Below are 23,657 nucleotides of genomic sequence, written 5' to 3' on the forward strand. Positions count from 1 at the left end.
AATAAAATGACAATAACCTTATAAAATGATGTATAAGCTGGAAAAATGATATATAAGCTGATAAAATGATACTCTCAACGGATAAAATGATATTTTAATCTGACAAAATGATATATAAGCTGATAAAATGATACTTCTGACTTATAAAATTATAAAATGATACTCGCAGTTGATAAAATGATACTTTCAGTAGATAAAATGATAAAATGATACTTCTGACTGATAAAATGACATTTTTGTTTAATAAAATGATACTTTGGGCTTATAAAATGATAAAATGATACTTCTGACTAATAAAATGACAAAATGATACTTGCAGTAGATAAAATGATACTTTGGGCTCATAAAATGACATTTTGGCTTATAACATCATTCTTTTGTTTATAAACTGATAAAATGATACTTTAACCTGAAAAAATGATACTTGGAGCAGATAAAATGATAAAATGATACTTCTGACTGATAAAATGACAAAATCATACTTGCAGCAGATAAAATGATAATTTTGGGTGATTATATTCGAAACCACTATTACAAAACGCTATTATCAAGTCATATAAGTTAGTATACAAGGGGTTTAAATTCTCTGATCATCTTTTCAACATCAATTTCTCCTTTTTTGCTGTCATTCTCAAACTTCTTCTTTATCATTGTAAGTGTCTCAAAAGCCTTCTTGTTAGTATCTCCAATAAGCAATGCTTCAGTATATCTGGCACGGAGTTTTATGAAAGACTCTGTTCCCTTCTTCGTTAAACCTCCAGTTACGAACAGGACCACCCATGTAAGTCTCCAAATGGCGCATCACATAAATTCCACAGTCAACTTTATTTGTATCGTTCTGCCATGGCATATTCATGTATCTGGTTTTTGACAGTTTGACAGTTCTTCCCATTGATGGATTGACTCCATTTCCAAGATAAGTTCGAAAGAAATTTCTCTATTCAAATAACACAAAACATACATGAGGTTGATTAAAAATTATATTATGTTCCATACTGAATTATATTCAATGCATTTTAACTAGTAAATATTGAATGCATTTAACTAAACATACCAGAGTACTTGGTGCATCTTCATATTTCTTCTCAAGTAAATCTTCACTAACCAGAGAATTGTCAATCACATCCATCATTTGCATTTTGAGATTGAAGCAGATGATATAATAATGTTCATACGCCCAGATCGGAAAGAATATCTAATTTTCAAAACATTATATATAAATGTCATTTTCAAAAATATAGGTATGTTGTTCTGTAAGGGATGTGATCATATCATAACGCATATTTATGATGATAACCTAATAACCCTCATTTTATGGAAGAAAAGTATCATTTTATAGAACAGAATATCATTTTATGGACGAAAAATATCATTTTATCATGTATAAATATCATTTTTAGTAAAAATGATACTTTTGACCCATAAAATGATAGGGTTATTAGCTTATCACATAAATATGGGTTATCATTATAACGCACCCCTGTTCTGTAATGTATATCTAATTATTACTTACCAGGTCATAATTTTCCCATTTGAAATTTTCAATCTTTGACACAAATTCATTCAAGTTTGAGCAAAATCTTTCTCGACTCTCTGCTTCAGTCCAACCAGATCTCCTTGCAGTAATGTTGTAAATCTGTCATGTTTACATTTTTGTAAATATATTTTAACTTTTAATGTAATACTATTATTTATTTAATCGTTTACTGTACCGTAGGTGTGGTGTTGATGAAAAGACGACTCGGTGATGCCTTTGATTTGAATTTTTCATTGTGGTTGAGGAACACAACCCATGCATCTATGATGTTGATCCTGACGTATGTACGTGGAGCAAGGCTGTGGAAGTCAATCTTGAACAATGTGATCTTGTCGTTCTCATAAACTACCTCATAACTGATTTCAAATTCATATTTAATGTTAGTTAAAAGAACTGAATAAGAATATAATTATGTAATTCAAAACTTACTGTTCACTTTCTTCATCTGCCATCAACCAGTACATTATTTCTCTCTCTTCTTTATTCAGCTTTCCTTTCAGATTTACTGCTCTGACATTGTAGGGAGAGCACATTGCTTCAACAATTTTCTTTGTTGTTCTGACCACTTTCTCCTTTTCAACTGGAGGATCTTGAAAAACCATCTTCTTCCCTTTGTCCTTATTTAAATTTTCTTCTCTTTGTTTTAAAACTTCATCATCTTCTTCAGAAACCACTTTCTCCTTATTCAAATTTTCTTCTCTCTGTTTTAAAACTCCATCATTTCTGTGGATATCCTTCATGACAGTGGATATTATGGTATCAACTCTGTCATGCTTTCATTTAAAAAAAATATAAATTGTTATTGACAGAAGGGATACTATTTTACCTACAGGAACTATCACATTATCAGCCAAAAATCTAAAACTATCATTATGAAACAAAAGTATCATTTTATTCACAGAACCTATCATTTTATTCCCCGAAACTATCATTTTATCATTTTATCATGCAAAAGTATCATTTTATCCGCTTAAACTATCATTTTATGATGCAAAAGTATCAGTTTTCAAATAAAACAGAACCACCAAAAAACATCATCAAACCTTTATCATTTTAACCATATAAACAATCATTTTATGTACTTAAACTATCATTTTTAAAAGTTACCTCATATTCTTCATTCTGAACTTCTTTCTCTGAAACTTTTTCCTTTTCTTTTCCAGCTGCTTTATTAGCCATTTCCTTTTCGCTTTCATTCTGTTTCTCTTGCTCGTTTTCCACCTCACCATCTTTCTCCTGCTCCATATCCTTTTCCCGATTAAATTCTTGATTCTCATTAGGACTGTCATCACATTCAAGTATCAGAGTGAAGGTAGGGAACTCCTTCCTATTTTTCAGTATATATGTCCTCTCAGCAGCTTTAGTTAACTCAATCATGATATCAATCCATTCAGGATCATCAGTTTCATCATTGTTTATAGCCTGTGTCATTGTATCCTGACTTTCTATAACATGCTGCACACCTTCCTCTCTCAATCCCATTGCATTTCTCGTTGTATCACAGATTATCTTAAAGCTATTGAGATTCCTGAGTTTATTCGGCTCTGCTTCAAGGACATCAACCATCTTCAACATTGAGGCTTTAACATCCTTTGCAGCTCCGTTCCATTCATTTATGAAATTCTCCCATTCACTACCTTCTACATCTTGAGATTCATCATCTTCGTCATCTTCGTCATTTTCTTCATGTGGCTGCTTTTTATATCGGTCATACTTATGAACCAGACCAAATGTTGAATTCTCTATTTCTGCTCTTTGTCTTTCTTTCAACAGTTCGGCAGTCCATCCTTTCACTGTTGGAAAACATCTTGGCACCATTTTTTTTTTCAAAGACAATCCTGTCCACGTAACAAGCCTTCATTAAACAAAAACTAAATATTAGTTTTTCTGTAAATAGATTCATAGACAATGGAAAACAAATATATTCTTACCACTACAAAGATAACTGGCCCGGTAAATATCTTCGATCTAGATATGACATAGCTACACCAATTGTATTGTTTGATATTCTTAACATCAGCTATGTAATCTAAAATTTTTGGCCTCAAATTTCCATCAGCAGGAGTGTTAATCAAGGCATACTCCATGAGAACCATAAAAGTCCATTTAAACAACTCACCACCTTCTTTGTCTCTCTCCATCTGCTCTACAACATCCTTTGGCACCATTTTTTTTCTCTCCACCTTTACAGAATCTAGCAATTTCAGTTTCGATGTGGGTATTTTTCTGAAATTTGCTTTTATTGATAGGTAAAGATCCAATCGGGAACCCAAGAGTTATGTGAACATCTTCATCATCTAAAAAAAGTGATTCCCCACTGTTCAACTCAATTGATGAAGTTTTACGGTTAAAGTTGTAGATCAGATAATACGCCAGTGCTCTTGGGAAACTTCTAATATTGAAGTTTAGGAGTGCGCCAAACCCAATCTCTCGAACAGCTCTTCTTTGATTCTCGTTTAGAGATTCAAGCATGTCAACGAAGAAGTCAGTATTCCTTCTTCCTGCCAAAGTTGCTGTCTTAATGACTGTACTATCTTCAACAACTTTTTTCTTGCCCTTCTTTGAAGCTGTCTTACCATCAGTTGCATCATCATTCTTTCTTTTCTTCTTATTTTTTATATGTTCTACTTCTTCTGCTAATGTTCTATGTTCATCATCATCATCATCACGAATGTTCTTTCCTAATAAACAAAAGATTTCAGTGTGTTAAACAGTTTATGTCATTATATAAAGTCAAAGTATCATTTTATCCCATGAAACTATCATTTTATCTTCTGAAACTATCATTTTCTAAATTTCAATGAGTTTAAAAAAGCAGAGAAGGCATAACTTGTCACTTAAGTAGAACAAAACACTATTCACAAAGTATCATTTTATCATTTTCAGAAACTATCATTTTATGCACCCAAAGTATCATTTTATCAAGCAAAGGCACAATTTCTACATTTAAACAGATTAACCAAACACATAGCAACACAAACACACATACAAAAACACAGAGACACACACAACAACACAAATAAACACAGCAGCAGTAGCATCAGGACACACACACAAACAAACATAAAGTATCATTTTATCCCATGAAACTATCATTTTATAATGTAAACTATCATTTTATCCCAAGAAACTATCATTTTATAATGTAAAATCATCATTTTATAATCTGAAACTATCATTTTATCAAGGGCAATTATCATTTTATCTTCTGAAACTATCATTTTCTAAATTTCAATGAGTTCAAAAAAGCAGAGAGGGCATAACTTGTCACTTAAGTAGAACAAAACACTATTCACAAAGTATCATTTTATCATTTTCAGAAACTATCATTTTATGCACCCAAAGTATCATTTTATCAAGCAAAGGCACAATTTCTATATTTAAACAGATTAACCAAACACATAGCAACACAAACACACATACAAAAACACAGCAGCAGTAACATCAGGACACACACAAACAAACATAAAGTATCATTTTATCCCATGAAACTATCATTTTATCCCATGAAACTATCATTTTATAATGTAAAACCATCATTTTATAATCTGAAACTATCATTTTATCAAGGGCAATTATCATTTTATCTTCTGAAACTATCATTTTCTAAATTTCAATGAGTTCAAAAAAGCAGAGAGGGCATAACTTGTCACTTAAGTAGAACAAAACACTATTCACAAAGTATCATTTTATCATTTTCAGAAACTATCATTTTATCAAGCAAAAACACAATTTCTACATTTAAACAGATCATCCAAACACATAGCAACACACACACAACAAAACACACATAAACAGCAAAACACACACACAAACACAGAAAAACACACACCAGCAGCATACACAGCAAAATGTAAATCTAAATATATAGATTGTTCTCAATATTGTCATGCATGAACGATATTGTATAAATATAAGAAATATCTACACTAAAAAACTACAGAATCTAAAAAAAATCGAGAAAATCTCCAGCAAAATGATAAATCGAGCAAAATCAAAAGTGAAATAAGTAATAAACTTCATCCAACCTTTCTTCGATGATGCTTGAGCGTTTTCCTTCGACATATTCCAGAATCGGATGATTTTTCCTTCGATTCGAATGCTTTGAAACGCGATTCAGAGGGTTTGATTGTGAGAGAAATTGAATGCAGGGTTTTGAGCATGAGAGAAATTGAATGGAGCGTTTTTGTCAAGTTTCCTTCTTTCCCACCAAATTTTAGAACGAAATGACAATTTTGCCCTTAATATATCCAAAAATGATAGTTTTATTTGATAAAATGATAGTTTTGTTAGATTAAATCTAGACCACACATTTTAAAAATGTGTGGTGGAGATTTAGTTATAGGGTTATCACACAAATTGGGGTTATCATTATAGTGCACCCCTATATCTATATACATAATCCCAGTCATTTATCGACGCCGTTCCAAAATTTTTGTGCAGCTTTTCTCTTCCACAAAAGTTTGAAACCGAGAGGGTTGTGATCTTTAATATCTTCTGCTTGTGCAAATCTTCTTCCTCCCAAAGGTGTCATCTTTTCTTCAATTCCATGTTATAGTTCCATACATTCACGGTAGTCCACCAAATTGAATTTCTGAACTGTGGAATGATTCTTCTTGATAATGTTTCAATCTTTAATTCCTATCTTTGAAGTGCTTTAGCCCTCTTTGAATCAAATCGTTTGCCATTTGCCAATCAGCTCTGAAATTTAATAAAACTGTGAAATAAAAAAAAGATAAGTTTTGAGTGGGAAAAAAAGGTGAGAGGGACGGACCTGCCGGGAGAAAAGAGTAGCGACGGAGACGATGGTGTTTGTAGTTGTTCAGGCCAGCGATGGACTCCACGGCGACAGCGACGGAGGAGCTGTGTTGTAGTGAGGTAGAAGGAGACGAGAATTTGAGGGAGAGAGTTTGGTGTCTCCTAATTCGGGTTTTGTGAGGGAGAGGGAGAGAGTGAAATTTATTGGCGGTGAATTGGAGAAGAATGGCGAGAGGCAGAGAGAGAATCTGATATGTTTGAAATAGAAGGAGGGAGAAGGTTCGTTTTCTTAAGGAGGGAGATACGTGTAGTCAGATGGGAGTATAATTTCTTCTCTTGTGGATTAAATGCCATGGCTAGTTAATTGGAAATGCTTGGGCCTAATTTATTTAATTGTAAGTTTGGATCCATATAAACTCAATTAGTGGATGCAGGTTTGGGTACTGAGCTGCTCTAATTTTTAAGGAATCGAAATTCTGGTGTATTGAGAATTTAAATAATGCGATTATTTTGGTTTAGTGATGAACGAAAGTTTAAGTATGTTTGTGGACTTTAGCGTTTAATTGATGAGTTTGTTTTATTAGTATGAAGTTTCTGAAAGATAATTTGCGTCACACACTTAGGATGCATGCATTGTTTTTAAAATTGGTATTTTGCAAAGTCTAATTTTAGCATATCATATTATTTCAAAGGGTGAACTTTGCACATTGTTGGTGGTTGGAGCAGAAAGTGATTGATGAACTAAGTGAATGAGGTGGGCTTTCTTTTTAAATAAGGGCAATGCCCTAAGTATACTTTTATGTAAAAATGATGTGAATATTTGTCATGCCGTGTTTTATTTTATCTATGGAACTTATCTGATGTGGCTTTAGCCATCTATGGATAATCGAATTCGGGTCTGACTAGGGAGTGAGTCCCTACTCGGGCTAGTGTACACCAATGGGGATCGTGAGCCGTCTTTTGGGTCGGCCGGTCTAGTGACTTGGAATGTGCAACATTCCTTGTCATCAATAGATCAGATATGGTAGACATCTATGGGAAAATGACTGCAGTCAAATTTTACGATGGAAATGATTTTAGTGTCTTGGGTATTTTTTTTAAAGTTAAAACCCAAGGTCACTCAATGGTGGCATGATAAATACTTTTTATAAAATGTTTTCGGCATGAGTCCACTGAGTGCATCAAGTACTCAGCCCTGCATTTTTTTTAAAATGTGCAGGTTGAGCTGTGACGAGCGCGGTGGGTGTTGAGCAAAGCTGATGAAGTTTTGTGTTTGTTTTTTTTAAATGTTCCGAATATATATTATGTCTTTATACATAATATTATTCTTCTCTCGAATGCTTCCGCTGATTGTTGATTCTTTTGAGTTCATTTATTGATGAGATATTTTATTGCTTTGAGTTGTTGATAGTTGAGATACTATGAATTTTAATCGAGTTATTCCCATTTATTTCGAGCTATGGTCGAGTTTCGTTGTTTTCCCCTTTCTTTCCCGCTTCTTTAATCACCCCCTAGTCGCGATTCATCGTATTTTCTATCCTTAGAAAATGCAGGCGTGACATAAGTCTCGTTTGATAATGTCCTCAAGAGGAGCTCGAACAATGTTTTATTATTCGGGAAACTGACGAGTTGGAGTTTTATTACTCTATGAATAATAAATAAGTGTTTCTTGCTAAGTCCACTCTTGGAATTAATAAGATGTTAATTAATTAAGTCCATAGCAGACATTAATTAATTAATGGACATTTATATCTTAAGCGCGGAAAATAATTAATATAAATAATGGAATAGTGGTTGCTCGTAATATTCCAATATAAGCTTGTATTAAATTGTGGGTTCAATTTAATTAGTAAAAAGCTAATTGGGGGAGCCCATATCCAAAACCTTCTATAGATCCCTGTCTGGGACCAATATGAACTTAATATAAATAGGAGAATAAAGGAGAGACAGAACACAATTAATTAGTCGTAGAAATTTTCGTCCCCCTCTATTTTTAGGGGAGCTTGAAAATTCTCTTCAGCTCTCCACCGTGAGGAATTTCTGTCTTCTTTTATTCGAGTCCTAGTATTTTGATAAGATCAACCCACCCTAATCTCGAGATACAGTTCGAGAACCAGTTAGAAGATCCGTGGTCTAGTACTGAAGATCATCGTGGAGAATCAAAATCGGTAACCCTAAACCGTTGAAATCATGTTTAGGATTTATATTCTTTGAGCATGAATTATTTGCGTTCTAGCATGCAATTATCTGTGTAACATGTGAATTGATTAATCGCATAATCGGTCAAATTGATCCGTGTCTGATTTATTTGTTTTGTACAAGTCTTCCGCTGTGCAAGGGGCACCAAACCCTAGCAGGGTCGTGGCGGTGACTCTCATGTCCGCACCCCGTACACTCCGGGGGAGATGGATCAGTTATATAAAGCCTATTTGGCAATCTCCGAAGATCCGGAGGTTGACACGAACCAAAGCGGAGATAGGTTTCGGTAGTGCGTCTCGCCCAGGTACAATGAAAACCGACCGGATGGAACCATCGAGCGCAATGAGAGTATGATGCGCAATGCCATCTTCGAAGCCAACGAAGAAATCCAAAAGTTCCAGGGTACTACCTACAGGAAGAGCGGTCGGCGGAGAGCGGCAGGTGCGAGCTTGACATCATCAGTGCCGCTTTGGCGACCTACCAATCCCAACATTACAAACCATTCAAGTACCTCAACGCTTGGCAGGAGGTGCGTGTGCATCCGAAGTATAAGGGAGGAGTATCATCCTCCTCCCACTCCTCCAGCAAATGGTCGAGATCGATATCCCTATCCGGTACCGACGAGGATGAAGTGGCTAGCCAGAGCTGGCCCGATCAGTTCCCAACATCGGCCGCGCGGCGCCCAAGCGTCGTCGCGCCGCTCCTGCTCCCGCACCCTTTGTGCCACCTCAACCCCCCACCAACTCGTTGTGGACCCTCTTGGCTCAACCAGGGGCGGAGCCAGAAATTTATATGAAGTGGGGCAAATTTACCTATGAAGAAAATTTAAGGATTTGAGGAGGGGCATTTAGTGAAAAATTAAAAGAAATAAATTTTATCATAGGCAATATATATATGAAGTAAAAAATTTGAGGTGGGGCAAATGCCCCTCTAGTGTTCTTACTAGATTCGCCCATGGGCTCAACTTAATATGGTCGAGACGTCTTACATGTCTCCAGAGCAACTTGAGGTATCCGACAAACATTGGGAATAGGGCCGGAGAACTAATCTTCCATGGGGGTATTTTTTCGCCTTTAATTATGTAATATTTAATTTGAAGGATTTTAATTATGTATTTTTTATTTTTTAGGATTTTAATTACGTAATTTTTATTTTTTCAGGATTAAATTATGTAATTTTTATTTTTTAGGATATTAAGTTTGTAATTTTTATATTTTAGGATTTAATTATGTAATTTTTATATTTTTTACATTTGTAATAGCGAGTATTTTTAATTTATTTAGTAATTGAAGTATTTAAATTAAATAATGTAATGGTGGGACCCTTGAGCATGTCCCTGCGGAAGAGCATGGATGTGGGCAGTGGCGGACGCAGAAATTTGTTAGAGTAAGGGCTATATATTCAAATTTTGTATGGGATAATAATTTTCTTATACTTTTCTATTTTGGTAGGGGCTTTTACACATTAATTCACACAAATTAATAATAAAATTATAAGATTTTATAACTAAAAAAGTAAAAAAAAAAAATTGGGGAAGGGCTTAAGCCCTCCCCCACCATAATGTGTGTCCGCCAGTGGATGTGGGTGATGTGCTCTTGGGGAAGAGCAGAGAGTAAAAAATTAATAAAAATGGGTCCCGGGCCCACATCCATGCTCTTGCCATGGATGGCGATACTCAAGTGCCATGTGGCAGCATATGGTTGGAATGATGTTGTGATTTTTGAGTTATTTTTTAAGTACACACCTATGGTGGCATATTTGTATCATACTCCCTCCGTCCGCCATTAGGAATCCCATTTGAGCTCGGCACGGGTTGTAAGAAATATAGAGAAAAGTGGGTGAGAAAAGATAGTGAAATGTGAGGCCTTTTTATACTTCCTCCGTTCCATAGTAATGGAGGCATTTCTTTTCGACACGGAGATTAAGAAAAATTGTGTTAGGTGAGTTAAGTAAAGAGAGAATAAAGTGGAAAATGAAAAAAAGTAGAGAGATGAAGAGAGGAAAAAGTAAGAGAGAGTAAACTAGGCGTAGAAAAATATGTTGACTTTTACTAAAAAGAGAAATGACTCTATTACTATGAACGTACCAAAATGGCGAAATGACTCTATTACTATGGAACGGAGGGAGTATATTAGTTTTATATGGAATGTGAGTAGAATGAATTAGTGGAAAGTGAGAGTGAATCGGGACTCCTAATGACGGACGGACTAAAATGGTAAACCGGGACTCCTAATGCCAGACGGAGGGAGTACTTATTAATATTATTATTTGTATAACTCAATATTTTTTTCTCTATGCATCTGAAAAATAAAGTAAATAAAAATGCTCATGCATAGCTCATGAGTTTAGAATTTAGATTAAAGTGAACTAAATTGAATATTCATTCACTTGAATCACTTCCATTTCAATTTCCGATTCAAAATCCTTAGATCAATTTCTTCTCAAAATCAGGTTGTTTCGTGGCTATGCGTTCCAGATATCTCCACACCACCATCGTACGACACCGGCGATGCCCAGAAACGCCCCCGCGAAGGCCAAAATCAACAAATTTGCGGACTCAGACATGGTGAAATGCACGATTGCTATCAGAAACCATTTGCGCGATGGCCGATGTGACACCGCATTGTGTTTATTCAACTCCATGCCTCGCAAATCTGAGGTCACCTACGGCACTATGATATCTGGCTGCTTTTCCAGTGGCAATGTTAAGCTGGCCCATCACGTGATAGTAATCGTTTTCACCACATTGAGGGTGGTGAATGTAATTGTGGAGACTATTGGTGAAATTCTCATATGCTTTGTTACAAATTGATTCAGCATCTACATACCGAAAGTACTTGGCATTCTTCTTACTTATGGTCATAGAATGCAGTGTATATAGATTTCCAAGTTCCTTAACATGTTGTGTTCATGTATTCCACTTGCATAACACTACACATTCATTGTTTATTTGTGCTTTTGTTGTAAAGGAAAATAAAAGTAGAGTTTTCCCATGTGTGTCGTATGCACACATCCTACTTATTTGGCAGGGGATGGAGCATCGGTCCCGAATGTTGGAGAAAAAGGGTACATGCGGACCGGTGACGACATGCGAAAAGGAAGCAAATTGAACTAGAATTCAAAGAATGTGAAGGGAGAAGCTTTAACAGACTAAGTTGTTAAGCTGTTGGATCGGCCATGATCTTTAAGTAGGGAGTCGAACTCAAGCTTTAGGTTGCATGATCTTTTGCTCATCATGGGGTGAAGCTTGTAGTAGTATTTATTGCCTTTAATGCTTAGCTTCTTTGTATCACTTGTTTTTGGAACTATTTCACAACCTCTTAACTCTCTACCTAAGGAACATTGGAGCTATTTAAAGACCTTTGAGAAAAAAGGAAGTTTAAAATTTGTAGTTGTTGACTTGTTGCTAGTATTTTTAGTACTAGCTTGTAGCATATAGCTTCTTTAGATTTCATTTTTGGCTTTTTGCAACTTGTTTTCTTGATCTTTCCAAGTGTTAAAGTTAATTATAAGCTCCTCATTTTCATATTGTTGATTTCGAATTTTAAATAGGGAAAAAAATCTTTCGTGTGTTGCAAGTAGCAAATAGTAAGTCATTTCTCATTGTCTAGTTGCTCTTATTTTTGCATGTTTTAGTTGATTTCGTATTTAAGTCATTTCATCACCATTGTTGAATTATAAGCATGTTTTAAGGCATTATTCCCAAAAGTTTCTTATTTTCACTAAGTGTTGTAGTTTCTTGTCACTATTCTGTTTTGGTCCATGTCGTCCAGCCTATTAAATTGCCCATTCTATAGTTCAGTTTACCTAATTATATTGCTTATTTTATGTTCAGTCTTTATATATCCTGTATTTAAATTTCTAATCCATAAGACCATAATTAACAGCGTGAAGACATCACCAACTATTTTAGGTGCAACAATATATAACAGATACTACCATTCCTCGTGGATTTAACACCTTAACTTATAAATTAAATTATAAGGACATGTGCACACGACATCCTTTTTTTTTCATATTGGTTAGAGGGAAAGCATTCTACTAACTAAACTGCGCTTCATCGTGGGAAAAAAGTTATCCCTTCTTTTTCCTATACACATAACTACATTGAATCAAGGTATATAATATATTTAGTATTTTCAAGCTATGTTTAAGATGTTTTATATTACGTACTCCCTCCGGTCTCCATTAAATATCTGGTATTTGATCGCGTGAATGTCTCATATTTGACTCGTGCGGGATATAAGAAATTGTTATACTTTCTGAATAGAAGTAGGTAGAAAAATTTTGTGAAATAGGAGTCGTACTTTTATATATTAGTAGGGATGTCAATCAGGTCGGCGCATCGGGTTTCAGGCCAACCCTTTGGGTAGCAGGTCAATCGGGTGCGAGCTAATCGGGTTGTGAATTCTTTCGGGTTACAAAAGTTCAACCCTAACCCTAAAAGCTCGGGTTTCGGGCTAGCCCAGCGGGTTAATCGGATTGCCACTGATAAGATTAACATGCGATGAGTCCAATAAATAATGATGAAAATTAGTTATATTAATAAAATGTAAAATATTTAATCATGAGAAATCTGGATATATGCTTAAACACAATCATATACATGATCAAAATGCTAATATATGAGATATTTCGTGAAATTTTAATGCATGTTTTAGAAATATAAATATTTTTTTTTTGGTGAATTTGAAGTTTGTAATTTATTTATCAATTTTTATATTAATAAAAATTCAATATATAATTTTTATATTTAATATAAAATTGAAAGTTATTTTTTTAGTTATCTATATTTATAAAATTAATCAATAAAGTGTCAAATTAGGAGTAAGAAAAATTGAATAATAGAAATTTTATCGGGTTTTCGGGCCAGCCCATCCGGTTTTCGGGTCTGTGATGCACTTTTGATTAGCACTAAAAATACCTGCAAGTATACAGGGTAGATCTAGTATAGCCAAAGGTCAATACCGGGATATCGAACACATGGAATAAATTTACAAACTGTCTACCACATACTCAGTCTCAAATACTATTTGGACACAAAGTTGAAATTTAATTAAACTAAGAAAAACAGAAAATAAAAGCAAGTAAAGAAAGCAATTAAATGAAAACAGTAAACAACTTCGCAGTTTGCAGGTAACTTGGTTTGAGAAAACGGATGAGACAAGGGAATCCTAGGGTAGTGATTTTATCAACTCATTAGTAATTCTAATTATGTAGTTCTATGTTCATCCGACTCAAGCTCTACTAGGTGTTATTCCTATCGTGTATCAACACTCATGTCACAAATATTGCATTGACACATAAAATATAAACCATTCAAAGTCATCACTGATAAGAGATTAACAAAAATCAAAGTAACAACCAAGCAATTAAATATAAACCTAGGAATAATTAAAGTAAAACGAGTTCTGAACATTAAACAAAATAAAAAGAACTACATAGAGTCAATTACTTTCATCCCTAGGATTCTATAAATTTAGCTATCCATAGACATATAATCTAAGTAAATATAAGCAAAATAAGACATGTTCAATCTAACAAAAACTAGATAAAACCCGGAAGAATTAATCTTTCTCTTGCTTGATCTCCCTTGAATTCTATGCTCCTTGTAGAAGATGGAGGAATTTATGTGTAAGGTAGGGGATGGAATTAAGGCTCTAAGATTGGTGAATAATATGAATTAGGTTATAGGGTATTTATAGGCTTGAGAAGGATTTAAATTTGGTAAAAAGTCTCCTCCAAGCAATAGGAAAGATGGAATTTTCGTTCCCCATAGTAGAAGGAAAAGATTTGGATTCACAAGGTAATATCTTCTTTCCTTCTTTAAATTTCCGCCTAGACTGCAGCTGGCAGCTTTGCGCGACTTTTGGTAGAACGGCCATAACTCTCTCCACAGAATTCTGATTGAGGTGATCTTGGTACCATCTTGAAGCTCTTTTCAAGACTAAGAGAATGGCGTGTAGAACGCCCTGATCGGACTTCAGGATTTCCAGAAGCTTCTGACTCCTTTTGGCGGTCACCACACACTTCCCGGCGGTCGCCGGGTGTGTCTTTGTCTCCACTAAGCGCCGGCGGTCGCCGGAAGTGTTGCGGCGGTTGCCGGACGCTACCTGAAGCTCTCCAGATTTCCTACTTCGCGTTTTAACTCCCTTTTTAGGCTCAAATATGCACATTTCTCACAAAATATGTTAAAATACCAAAATAGATTAAATATGCAAATAATGGACATGTAATACAACTTTGACAATAAAAACGGACCAAATACTGGCCTTAAAACAGTGCAAAATCCGAGCGTATCAGTCTGCCCCTAACGAGTTGCGTGCTAATCGAGTTTTAATTGTATCGGGCTAGAAATTTCCAGCCCTAACTATATAAATTTGGCGGGCTATTCGGGCCAGGCCACGGGTTGCAGGCTACACTAACATCCCTATATATTAATTTTGTAATGAAATGTGAGTAAGAATGAGTCAGTGGAATGTAAGAACCATTACAAAAAATGATAAAAATAAAATGAGATATTTATCGAGAACTGTCCAAATAAGGAGATAGAGACATTTAATGAGTGCCAAAGGAGTGTAATTTAGTGTAAGTTGTAGTTGATTAAAATTTTTTTGTATCTAAAGTTGTCAAACTATCGAGACATGCTCATTAGGTCGGCACAACGTTGATTAAAATTTGTTTATATCTAAACTATGAATTATAGTACTACTAAATCATAGTTATTGAAAATAGAAAAGGTCAATTTTGGTCCTAAACATATGACCGATATATGAATTTGGTGCAAAACATTCACTTTTTGAAAAAGGAGTCCATATCAAATGAAATTTGTGTCGATCCTGTCCTTATTTTTGACGGTTCCGTCAATTTCCGATGGTCAACCATTAATTAGTGTTTTGTTGACCAGAGTATCCATTTTTTATTACTGTAGCTAATTTTTTATTTTTTAAAAAAATTTCTGAAATATTTGAATAATAGAAAACCCTTCAATAAAAACATGAACAACATGAATCAAATTCATCTGTTTTTTTATTATCCCTCTCTTTCATTTCTTCTTTCCCATACCACCAAGAACCTAATTTTCTTTCTCTGCAACTTGGTCCAAAACCCGTCGACTTGTCGGATATGGAGAGGTCGCACTGTTGCAAGAGGTTCGGCGACAGCGGCGGCCCATCAATGAGACGAAGCCGTCATCGTCAACCTCAGTTGTTGTTTCCGACGAAGCAATTGAATTTCTATTTTGTATTTAGACATTTGAATTTTGTATCTTGAATGTAAGCCCCTGAATCTATGCTCCTGAATTTCGACAATGTTGAAATGCATATTAAGGTTTTGAAACTGGATTTGAAACATCCACATAGCATTATGGACTACAATGTCGTCGAAGATGAAGTAGAAAAATAGAACAAAATACCGTCAAACTAGTCCAACATATTCACTATCAATATCAAATACGTCCTGAACATTTGCAATAATTAATGGCTAATAATCCGAGATTAAGCCTAATCGGATCACAATTTTTGTTAATCGACGATTGACCGTCAAAATTAACGGAATCGTTAAAAATGGACCGGATCAACACAAACTACATTTGTTATGGATCCATTTTTCAAAAAGTGAATGTTTTGGACCAAATTCGTATATCGCTCATATGTTTAGGCCCAAAATTGACATTTACTCTATAAACTAATATATAAAAATGGGACTCATATTCCACTAACCTTTTTAAATCACTTTTCTTTACATTTCTTAAATACCGTGCCGTAACTAAAGTGGACATGGGGGACAGAGGGAGTAATAAATAGTTAAAGTGGAGAAATGGTAAAGTAAGAGGGAGTATAATATAGAGAAAAGTGCTTAAAAGTCAATGGCTCTCCTAATGGCCGACGGAGGAAGTATTATTTTAATGTGGTTAATGCCATATTTATTGTTTTGTGTTTGTGCATAAACAGTAGACCACCTTCTATAGATCCTCAGGATCTCACTCGCGCAAAAAGAGATTGTCTTCAGAAATAGAACTAGAGCTTGCAAAAGTGGCTACAATATCAAAAGCAATTGAATTATTCATCCTTATTATAGAACTAACTTATACTACTATCATTTATGCTTGTGCTTAATTGGCCAGCCTATTAGTATAAGTCAAAACCATGTTCTTTATTATTGTTGTAGGGCTCTTGCTATAGACGGATTCGAGAGAATGTGCAGCCGTCTGATGAGCATTTTGGGCCCTTGATGAAGATTACAACACTGGAGGTATTTTCCCACTTTAAGACAAAGTTTTTTTTACTTTTAAGGCTACTATGTTTTGTTGTTCTTGCTATTCGGCTTTCACATGTGTTGACTTTGTTGACTGCTGGTTTGAGCTCAGTTTTGAGCAGAGGCTGACTCAAGCAGGGTAAAGTTGCTACTATAAAATGCGATTTTAATTCAAATGTGTAGGCTAATTGTCAGCCGTTAGATCTGTGCAAGTAAGATAGATTAGATCACAACTGTTAATTGGTTTTCCCTCTTCTTAGTTGATTTACACCAACTGAATAGAAAAAGGGGTTTGAATCCCTAATTCAATATTCATTGTATCAGGCACTCTTGAGAAATGTTTTCCCAGCAATAAACAAGATTCCTCTTTCACCTACATTCTCTTATTCGCGTTTCTTCACCTCGTTGCTCAATTGCTCCGAACGATTACACCAACAAGTGGCGCCGTCCGTGGGAACATAGGGCCGACGAGTTTTTTGATCGATAATGGCGATGCGTCTTGAATCAGACAAGTTCAATGGCAAAAATGATTACGGCCTGTGGAAGATGAAGATTAAGGCGATTCTGATTGAGAAAGGGTGCGCAGCAGTCTTGGAGAAGCCTGATCCCGAGGATAAGGGGAAGGCACCTGCTCTTAATGAAAAGGCACAGGCGAGACTTGTGGAGATGCAGCTCAAGGCCTATGGTGCAGTAATCTTGAACCTTGGCGATAAGGTTTTGAGAGAAATTCAAGAACAAAAGACCGCTGCTGATATTCTTGAGAGGTTAGATGAGATCTATTGTAGTAAGTGTAATACCTCGTATCTTTTTAAAAATAAAAATATTATATGTTTGGAATTTTCAAAAGGATTTTTGAATTTTAATTTGTCAATTGATTATTGTAAAGGTTTTGAACTAATGAGTTTGTTTTCAAAATGTTTTACAGGTTGTCCGACTAAGACCGAGGATGCGCCCTAGCAAATTTATTAAGGTTTAAGTGTTTATTTTTTTATTTAATTGATTTATGAGATTTGAAAGGAAAGTAGAAAAATAGAGAGTTTGATTAATGTCTCTCATAATTTAATATTGCTTCTATGTGTGTGTGTTAATTATGTTTAAATTATATAATTGTGTGTGTATTATGCCTTGATGAAAAAAAAAAGAAAGAAAGAAAATGGAATGAGAAACTAAATCCTTTTCCTAAACCCAATCACACGTTTCATCTAGAAGACTCTACACACACTTATGCTACACAACTCTAGCACCGACATACACACACTAAATATCTCTCTCAAGCTCTACCCTCTCTGTACACACATTTCACCTACTAAACTCCCACATATAGCAGCAATCGAAGAAGATGGATTTCCCCAAGACCGCCATCTACTGCTCTAAATTGGGGATTTTAGTTATTTTGATTAGTTTAGCTATTTTTTTCTGTTTGATTGTTGAGGTGGAATTGTATAAATTGATAGCTTGAGTTAGAACTTTGTTTTAGTTAGTAGTATGATTTATTGAAACCCTAGAACAAAGTGGGTGCTTAAATTTGATTTTGTTGGTCCATTTGAAACTATACTTTTATTTTAGAACTAAAGAATTGAACTTTGGAGTAAAGCTTTTGATTGTCAATAAGTACACTGTTTAAACAATAGGTTTCGGGGATTATTTGACAGACCAAAAGAGTTCATTTTCGGCTCATATTTTACCAGAAGTTATCCTTAGATGTCTTCTACAATGTCACCAAAATTCAGCTTCAACCAAGTTCATATGGATTTATTATGAATTTTCTAAAAGGATTGCCCTGTTTCTGGCAGGTTCTTGAAAATTATTCATATATCCTAAACGAAAATGAATTTCAAGCTCAAAATTTATCCTCATAAACCTAACTGTAATATGTTGCTTTTGCAATTGGTTTTGTTGATTTTTGACTTACGAGTCAATTGGAATGATATTTCTAAGTTAGTGCTTCCTGCCACGTTTAGTAACTGAAAATCGTAAAAACATGATTTTGTTATTTCCTTTTTGAGTAATCTATTGGAGTGAGATGATTATGAACTTGAGATATGCTTTAAATAATGATGTAGGGAGGATGTGTGATTTTTCTTGGAATTGTCTAATACCATTTTGTATTGTTTTGTGGTTTATTTCAGTTGATCGTACGAGTAGTTGACAGCTTTTATACTTGATGGTTTGTTTGGATTTATTGTTGTAGTTTATTAAAATGGAGTGTGTTGTGAGTTGAATGAAATTGTGTAGGTGTTAAAGCTTATGTTAATTTTTTTGTTGGATAAAAGAATTGCTTAAAAGTGGATTATGATTCCTTGTTTTATTTGGAAGTTATTTTGCTATGCTTGATCGGTTATGTGTTTTAAAATAGAAGATTAAGTTGTTCCAAGTTTAAAATGAGTTTAATTTGTCAAGTCTAAGTTTGAGAGTTTAAAGACTAAGTTTAAATGCTTAAGTGCTAGGGGTGGCGCATCCAAGGCTCGAGGATGGACAACCTAAACCAAGCTTCAGGAGGTTATTTCGAATTTCTGCTTTCGAGGTGGGGTTTACTTTATCTGTAAGCGTGGTGGTTACATGGTTTTAATCATTGTTGTGTCGTGCGTCATTCATATGAGCTTATGGGCCCACGAGGGGTCAGATCCACGAGGGATCATATGGGTCGCTGACAGCCCACCAACAGCCCACGAGGGGTCAGGTCCACGAGGGACCGAGACTAGTCTCATATAGATGTCAGCAAAATTGAGATGGTTCATTATGTTGTGATTCATTACACAATTGGTTATAACTGCTTGCAACGTATTCCCCACTGAGTGTGCTTGCATACTCACACCCCCGTTATTTAATGTTTTTCGGGTTAAGGAGTCGATGACGGGGCAGCTTTCAACGTGGTCCACAATCTCCCAGCCGCTATGTTTGACTAGTAGACCCTTTGGTATTTGGGTAAAAGTGAATTGTTTGGAGAGTAAACTTGATAACTTTTATGCTACTATATTTTGAATGATGTAGGTTTCAATCCGATTAAGCAGGATATTTTATTTTGGTTGGAATACTGGATGAAGTATCTATATTTTTAACATAGTGATACATTTTGGTTTAGATATCTATATACACATGTTTCAGATGTTGGAAAAATATTCTTATTAGTGTTCTTTAAATTGTTTTATATATATAAAAAAAAAAAATATGTCAATGATGATTTTCCTTTTAAGTTTATAAAATTGTTTCCGTTTTTCTTATTTCCATTTAAATTCTGAATTTTAAAAATAAAATAAATTAGCATTTTAGTATTTTGGTAGCGTCACCCGTTTTAAAGAGTTCGGGGCGTTACAGTAAGTCTCTAGCTAACCGATTATACATGAAAAGAAGGGTATATTCCTATTGTTTCTCTAGTGATAAATCAATTCTTGAGCAGCTGGAGGGATTTAATAAGGCTGTAGATGACAATCATAATACATACATTCTAGTTTATGTAAGTTCTAATAGACCATACGATCGATTAAATCCTGGCACAACGATAGCGAGAAGATAATTCTCTTTGGGCATAACCCATTGTCATTGTCTAGCCATTTGAGATCCTCCCACTGACTAACACAGCCTGTAGGTAGTATTGCAAGTCTTGTAAAATATGTTGTCTATCTTAGATTGTAATATGGAATCTATCACCTTTTCAAAGATGATTAACCAAATTAACCAATACTACATTGTACTTGAAAGGATTATGTTCAAGTTAATCTAAGACTGAGTCTTACGACACTCTTAGACCCATGAACTTGTTGTGTTCCAGTGGAACGCTCCCACTACGACATAGTTCTTACAATCTTAGGTACTGAAATTGATTTTATTAGTGCAAAAGTTTCTAATGGTATGACTTCTTGGTAATGTGGAAAATCTGATATCTCTCTGTTTATTTTGAGAGTTATCACGCTGTTAGGCTTGTAGTTCATCTCTTGATCTTCATACAAGAATTATATCTTTGAAGATTACAGAACTTATAACCTTACATCATTTGGGACAAACCTTAAAACATGCCCCAGTACACAACTCCAATTGCTTGGACACTTTTCCAACACATGTTGGAACAATGAGATGTGCTAGACTAGAGACGCTCTACTCCACAACTCGTGTTTTGTAGAAGGTACTGATGTTGGTAGTTTCTTTAATGTTTATCCCATCAATGATAAGATTTTAATGAGTACAACTCATCACATAATCAAACTTGTCTTAGAAAGACTTCGATTCCTTCTTACATAACTATTCCATTCATTAGATGAATGCTTGGATTCGTTAATGGAGATTAGACTCCCACTACTGATCATAACCCTTTGTTCGTCTCCTTATGGTGTAAACCATTGAAACTTGCTAGTCTTTCTATGTTGCACTTCTATAAGTATACTGAATCTCTTGAAAAATCAAATGATTCTATCTCATAGTGCAACAAACAGACTTTCTCAACTCTCAAGCTATTTAACGAAATGTTAAAATCTTGATAGTCTAGATCAGTTCGAACAATTGCTAAGTATTTTCTTGGCCTTAAGACTAAGAGCCATAAATACTTTATCATTCAATGATTAAGAAGTTGATGTGTTGTTGAATACTCAACCTTGTCGCACTCATATTATTTTAATACTATGATGCCTTAAGCATCAACCATAAAATAATAGTTGAGCATTAATAGCTCCCACTGCAACAAAAACCTAACTGGATCAAGATCTCTTACTTAGAAGTTGCATTGTCATGTAAGTCATCGTCCTTCTATAAAATAGGTCAATCCAACTCACAAAGCATCTTTTCTCGCTTTAAACAAACTTTAATGACAATTCAGGCTCTCCCATTTCCTTGTCTATTCTTTTGTTCAAATGAACTAGGACGTAAAGAAAAATGCAGCCTTTATGAATTCGTCATCTATCATGTTACTTTCCTCTAACAGTAATATAACGACTATTAGTCTGAAGATTTTCTACTTTTCAGTTAAACCTTCTTGTAGTCATTTCTTATTACTTTAGGCGATGGCTTGTGTGTCAGAAACTATTTGAGTGATCAAAAGATCCTCAAAACATTCTGTCACTCTAGGATATTCCAATCGAATCATCTTGACAGATTCTATTTATATCCATCTTTCATCGTCATTAACCAATACTTGTCGAGCTACTTAAAGGAAAATAGCTTGGCCTTATTCCTCAAAGAGCTTGTCAAGTACATGCATTATGCATTCATGAATCATTGAGTATAAACTCCAAGCTTTTAGCGATAAGAATCTTATCCATTTTCGTTTCCGGTGTACATAATTTAGATATTCGAGTTTACATTCTTTAAAGATCGCAGAAAAATATTAAATGACATAATGTCAAATAAACTTATTATCACATACTCATGCTCAATACATAATCGCAAATAACCACAAAACAATTATGTATCTTGCAACTGTAAAATTAAAATTGTGTACCCTCAAGCAGAGGTCAATACGCATTAAAATTTTAGCAATTTTACTGGTCACAACACAGACGAATAGTCCAGAGACCGCAGCACGGCATGGCCGCCAAATGTTGCCTAAGCACGACCATCAGATTTAGCATTACAGAATCTTGTTTCTACAACACACTCCCATAACAATGCTCATGTGCTGATAACAAAACCAAACTATCTCATAAATTCTATTTGAACTTCTGAAACTTGTAATTTCTTAGGATTATTGTCCCCACAGCATGGGTGGCGATAATATTAGAAACTACTTTCTAGTTCATACTATTTATATTTGAGAAGTCTGCCCTTATGAACTTGCTAATTCTTAGGATTATTGTCCCCACAGCATAGATGACGATAATATTAGAAACTAGCTTCATAAATTTGCAAACCAACCGACTGAGACCATATACAATGGACTTGTTGTAATCATCACTTAGATATTTTTTATATGGTTTCTGCATAATTATCACATAAGCAGATAAAACAGATAATCCACTTAAAATAGATAAACACCAAATAAATAGATAAATCCATTTAATGCAAGACATTTAAACACACAGGATAATTATCGAAAATTATTTAATCTAGTCAAGGGAGAATCAATTAAATAATTAAGTTTTATCTTGGATAATAATTATCCAAATACATTTATTAGGATTTATCAAGATAGAATCAACTATCTAAATCCACTTAGGATTATTCTAGATTTTATTTCGATAAAATCAAATCATACAATTCAAGATAACGTTGATCTAGGATTATCATTATTTAAATCGTACTAGGATATTACTAGATAGAAACAGTTCCATCATAATCCATAAGATAAATATAAAATCCTATCAACCAAGATTTATACAAATCTTAATTATATTTAGAATAGACATCCAGAATATATCAAACATTACTTAGGATTCTTAGATAAATAAATTTATCCAAATCCAACTACATAAGGATTTTCTTATGTATCGTTAACATCCTAATCTATCTAGGACATAAATCCAAAAGATAAGGATAACTTGGATTAATAATTATTTTAATTCATCTAAGATTTGTCTTAATAGAATTAAATATATTCAATTCCATAGGATAAAATAAATTAATATAATTGTTTATCCTAATTCATCTAGGATTTATCTTGGAATAAATCCATATAAATCCATAGAATAAGATAATATTATATTATAATTATTCAAATCTATCCAAAATTTATCTAGGAACAAATCCATATAAATCTATAAGATAAGAATAAAATACTATATTACCACTATCCAAATCCATCTCCAGAATTTATCTATGAATAAATTCATATAAATTCATAGGATAAGAATAAAATAATATTATCATTATCTATATCCAACTAAGATTTTTCTAGGATAAATCCATATTAATCCATAGGATAAAGATAAAAATTAGATTGTCATTATCCAAATTTAACTAGGATTCATCTAGAAATTATATC

The 23,657-nt window shown here is 34.3% G+C and overlaps 1 protein-coding gene and 1 long non-coding RNA gene across 2 annotated transcripts; one reads left to right on the forward strand and one right to left on the reverse strand.

Moving 5' to 3' along the window:
* Positions 1-513: 513 nt before the first annotated feature.
* On the reverse strand, positions 514-3,355 carry LOC148934114 (uncharacterized). Its single transcript, XM_089062193.1, has 3 exons — positions 2,645-3,355; positions 806-937; positions 514-528 (listed from the first exon to the last, which is right to left on the reverse strand). Exons 1-3 carry the CDS (start codon positions 3,353-3,355, stop codon positions 514-516), a joined length of 858 nt encoding a protein of 285 aa, XP_088918319.1.
* Positions 3,356-17,555: 14,200 nt separating this feature from the next.
* Positions 17,556-19,811, forward strand: LOC148934115 (uncharacterized). Its single transcript, XR_016135588.1, has 2 exons — positions 17,556-17,720; positions 19,198-19,811. It is a non-coding gene; the product is annotated as an uncharacterized LOC148934115 (long non-coding RNA).
* Positions 19,812-23,657: the final 3,846 nt, after the last annotated feature.

Source organism: Salvia hispanica, chromosome 1 (genome assembly GCF_029641045.1).
Source record: "Salvia hispanica isolate PSC_SH4W2 chromosome 1, Shi_PSC_v1, whole genome shotgun sequence".
NCBI lineage: Eukaryota > Viridiplantae > Streptophyta > Magnoliopsida > Lamiales > Lamiaceae > Salvia > Salvia hispanica.

Coding starts and splice junctions, on each gene's coding strand:
- LOC148934114 (XM_089062193.1), bottom strand. CDS start 3,355: ATGGTGCCAAGATGTTTTCCAACAGTGAAAGGATGGACTGCCGAACTG. Junction 938..2,644: donor TTCAGAATGAAGAATATGAG/GTAACTTTTAAA, acceptor TTATTTGAATAG/AGAAATTTCTTTCGAACTTA.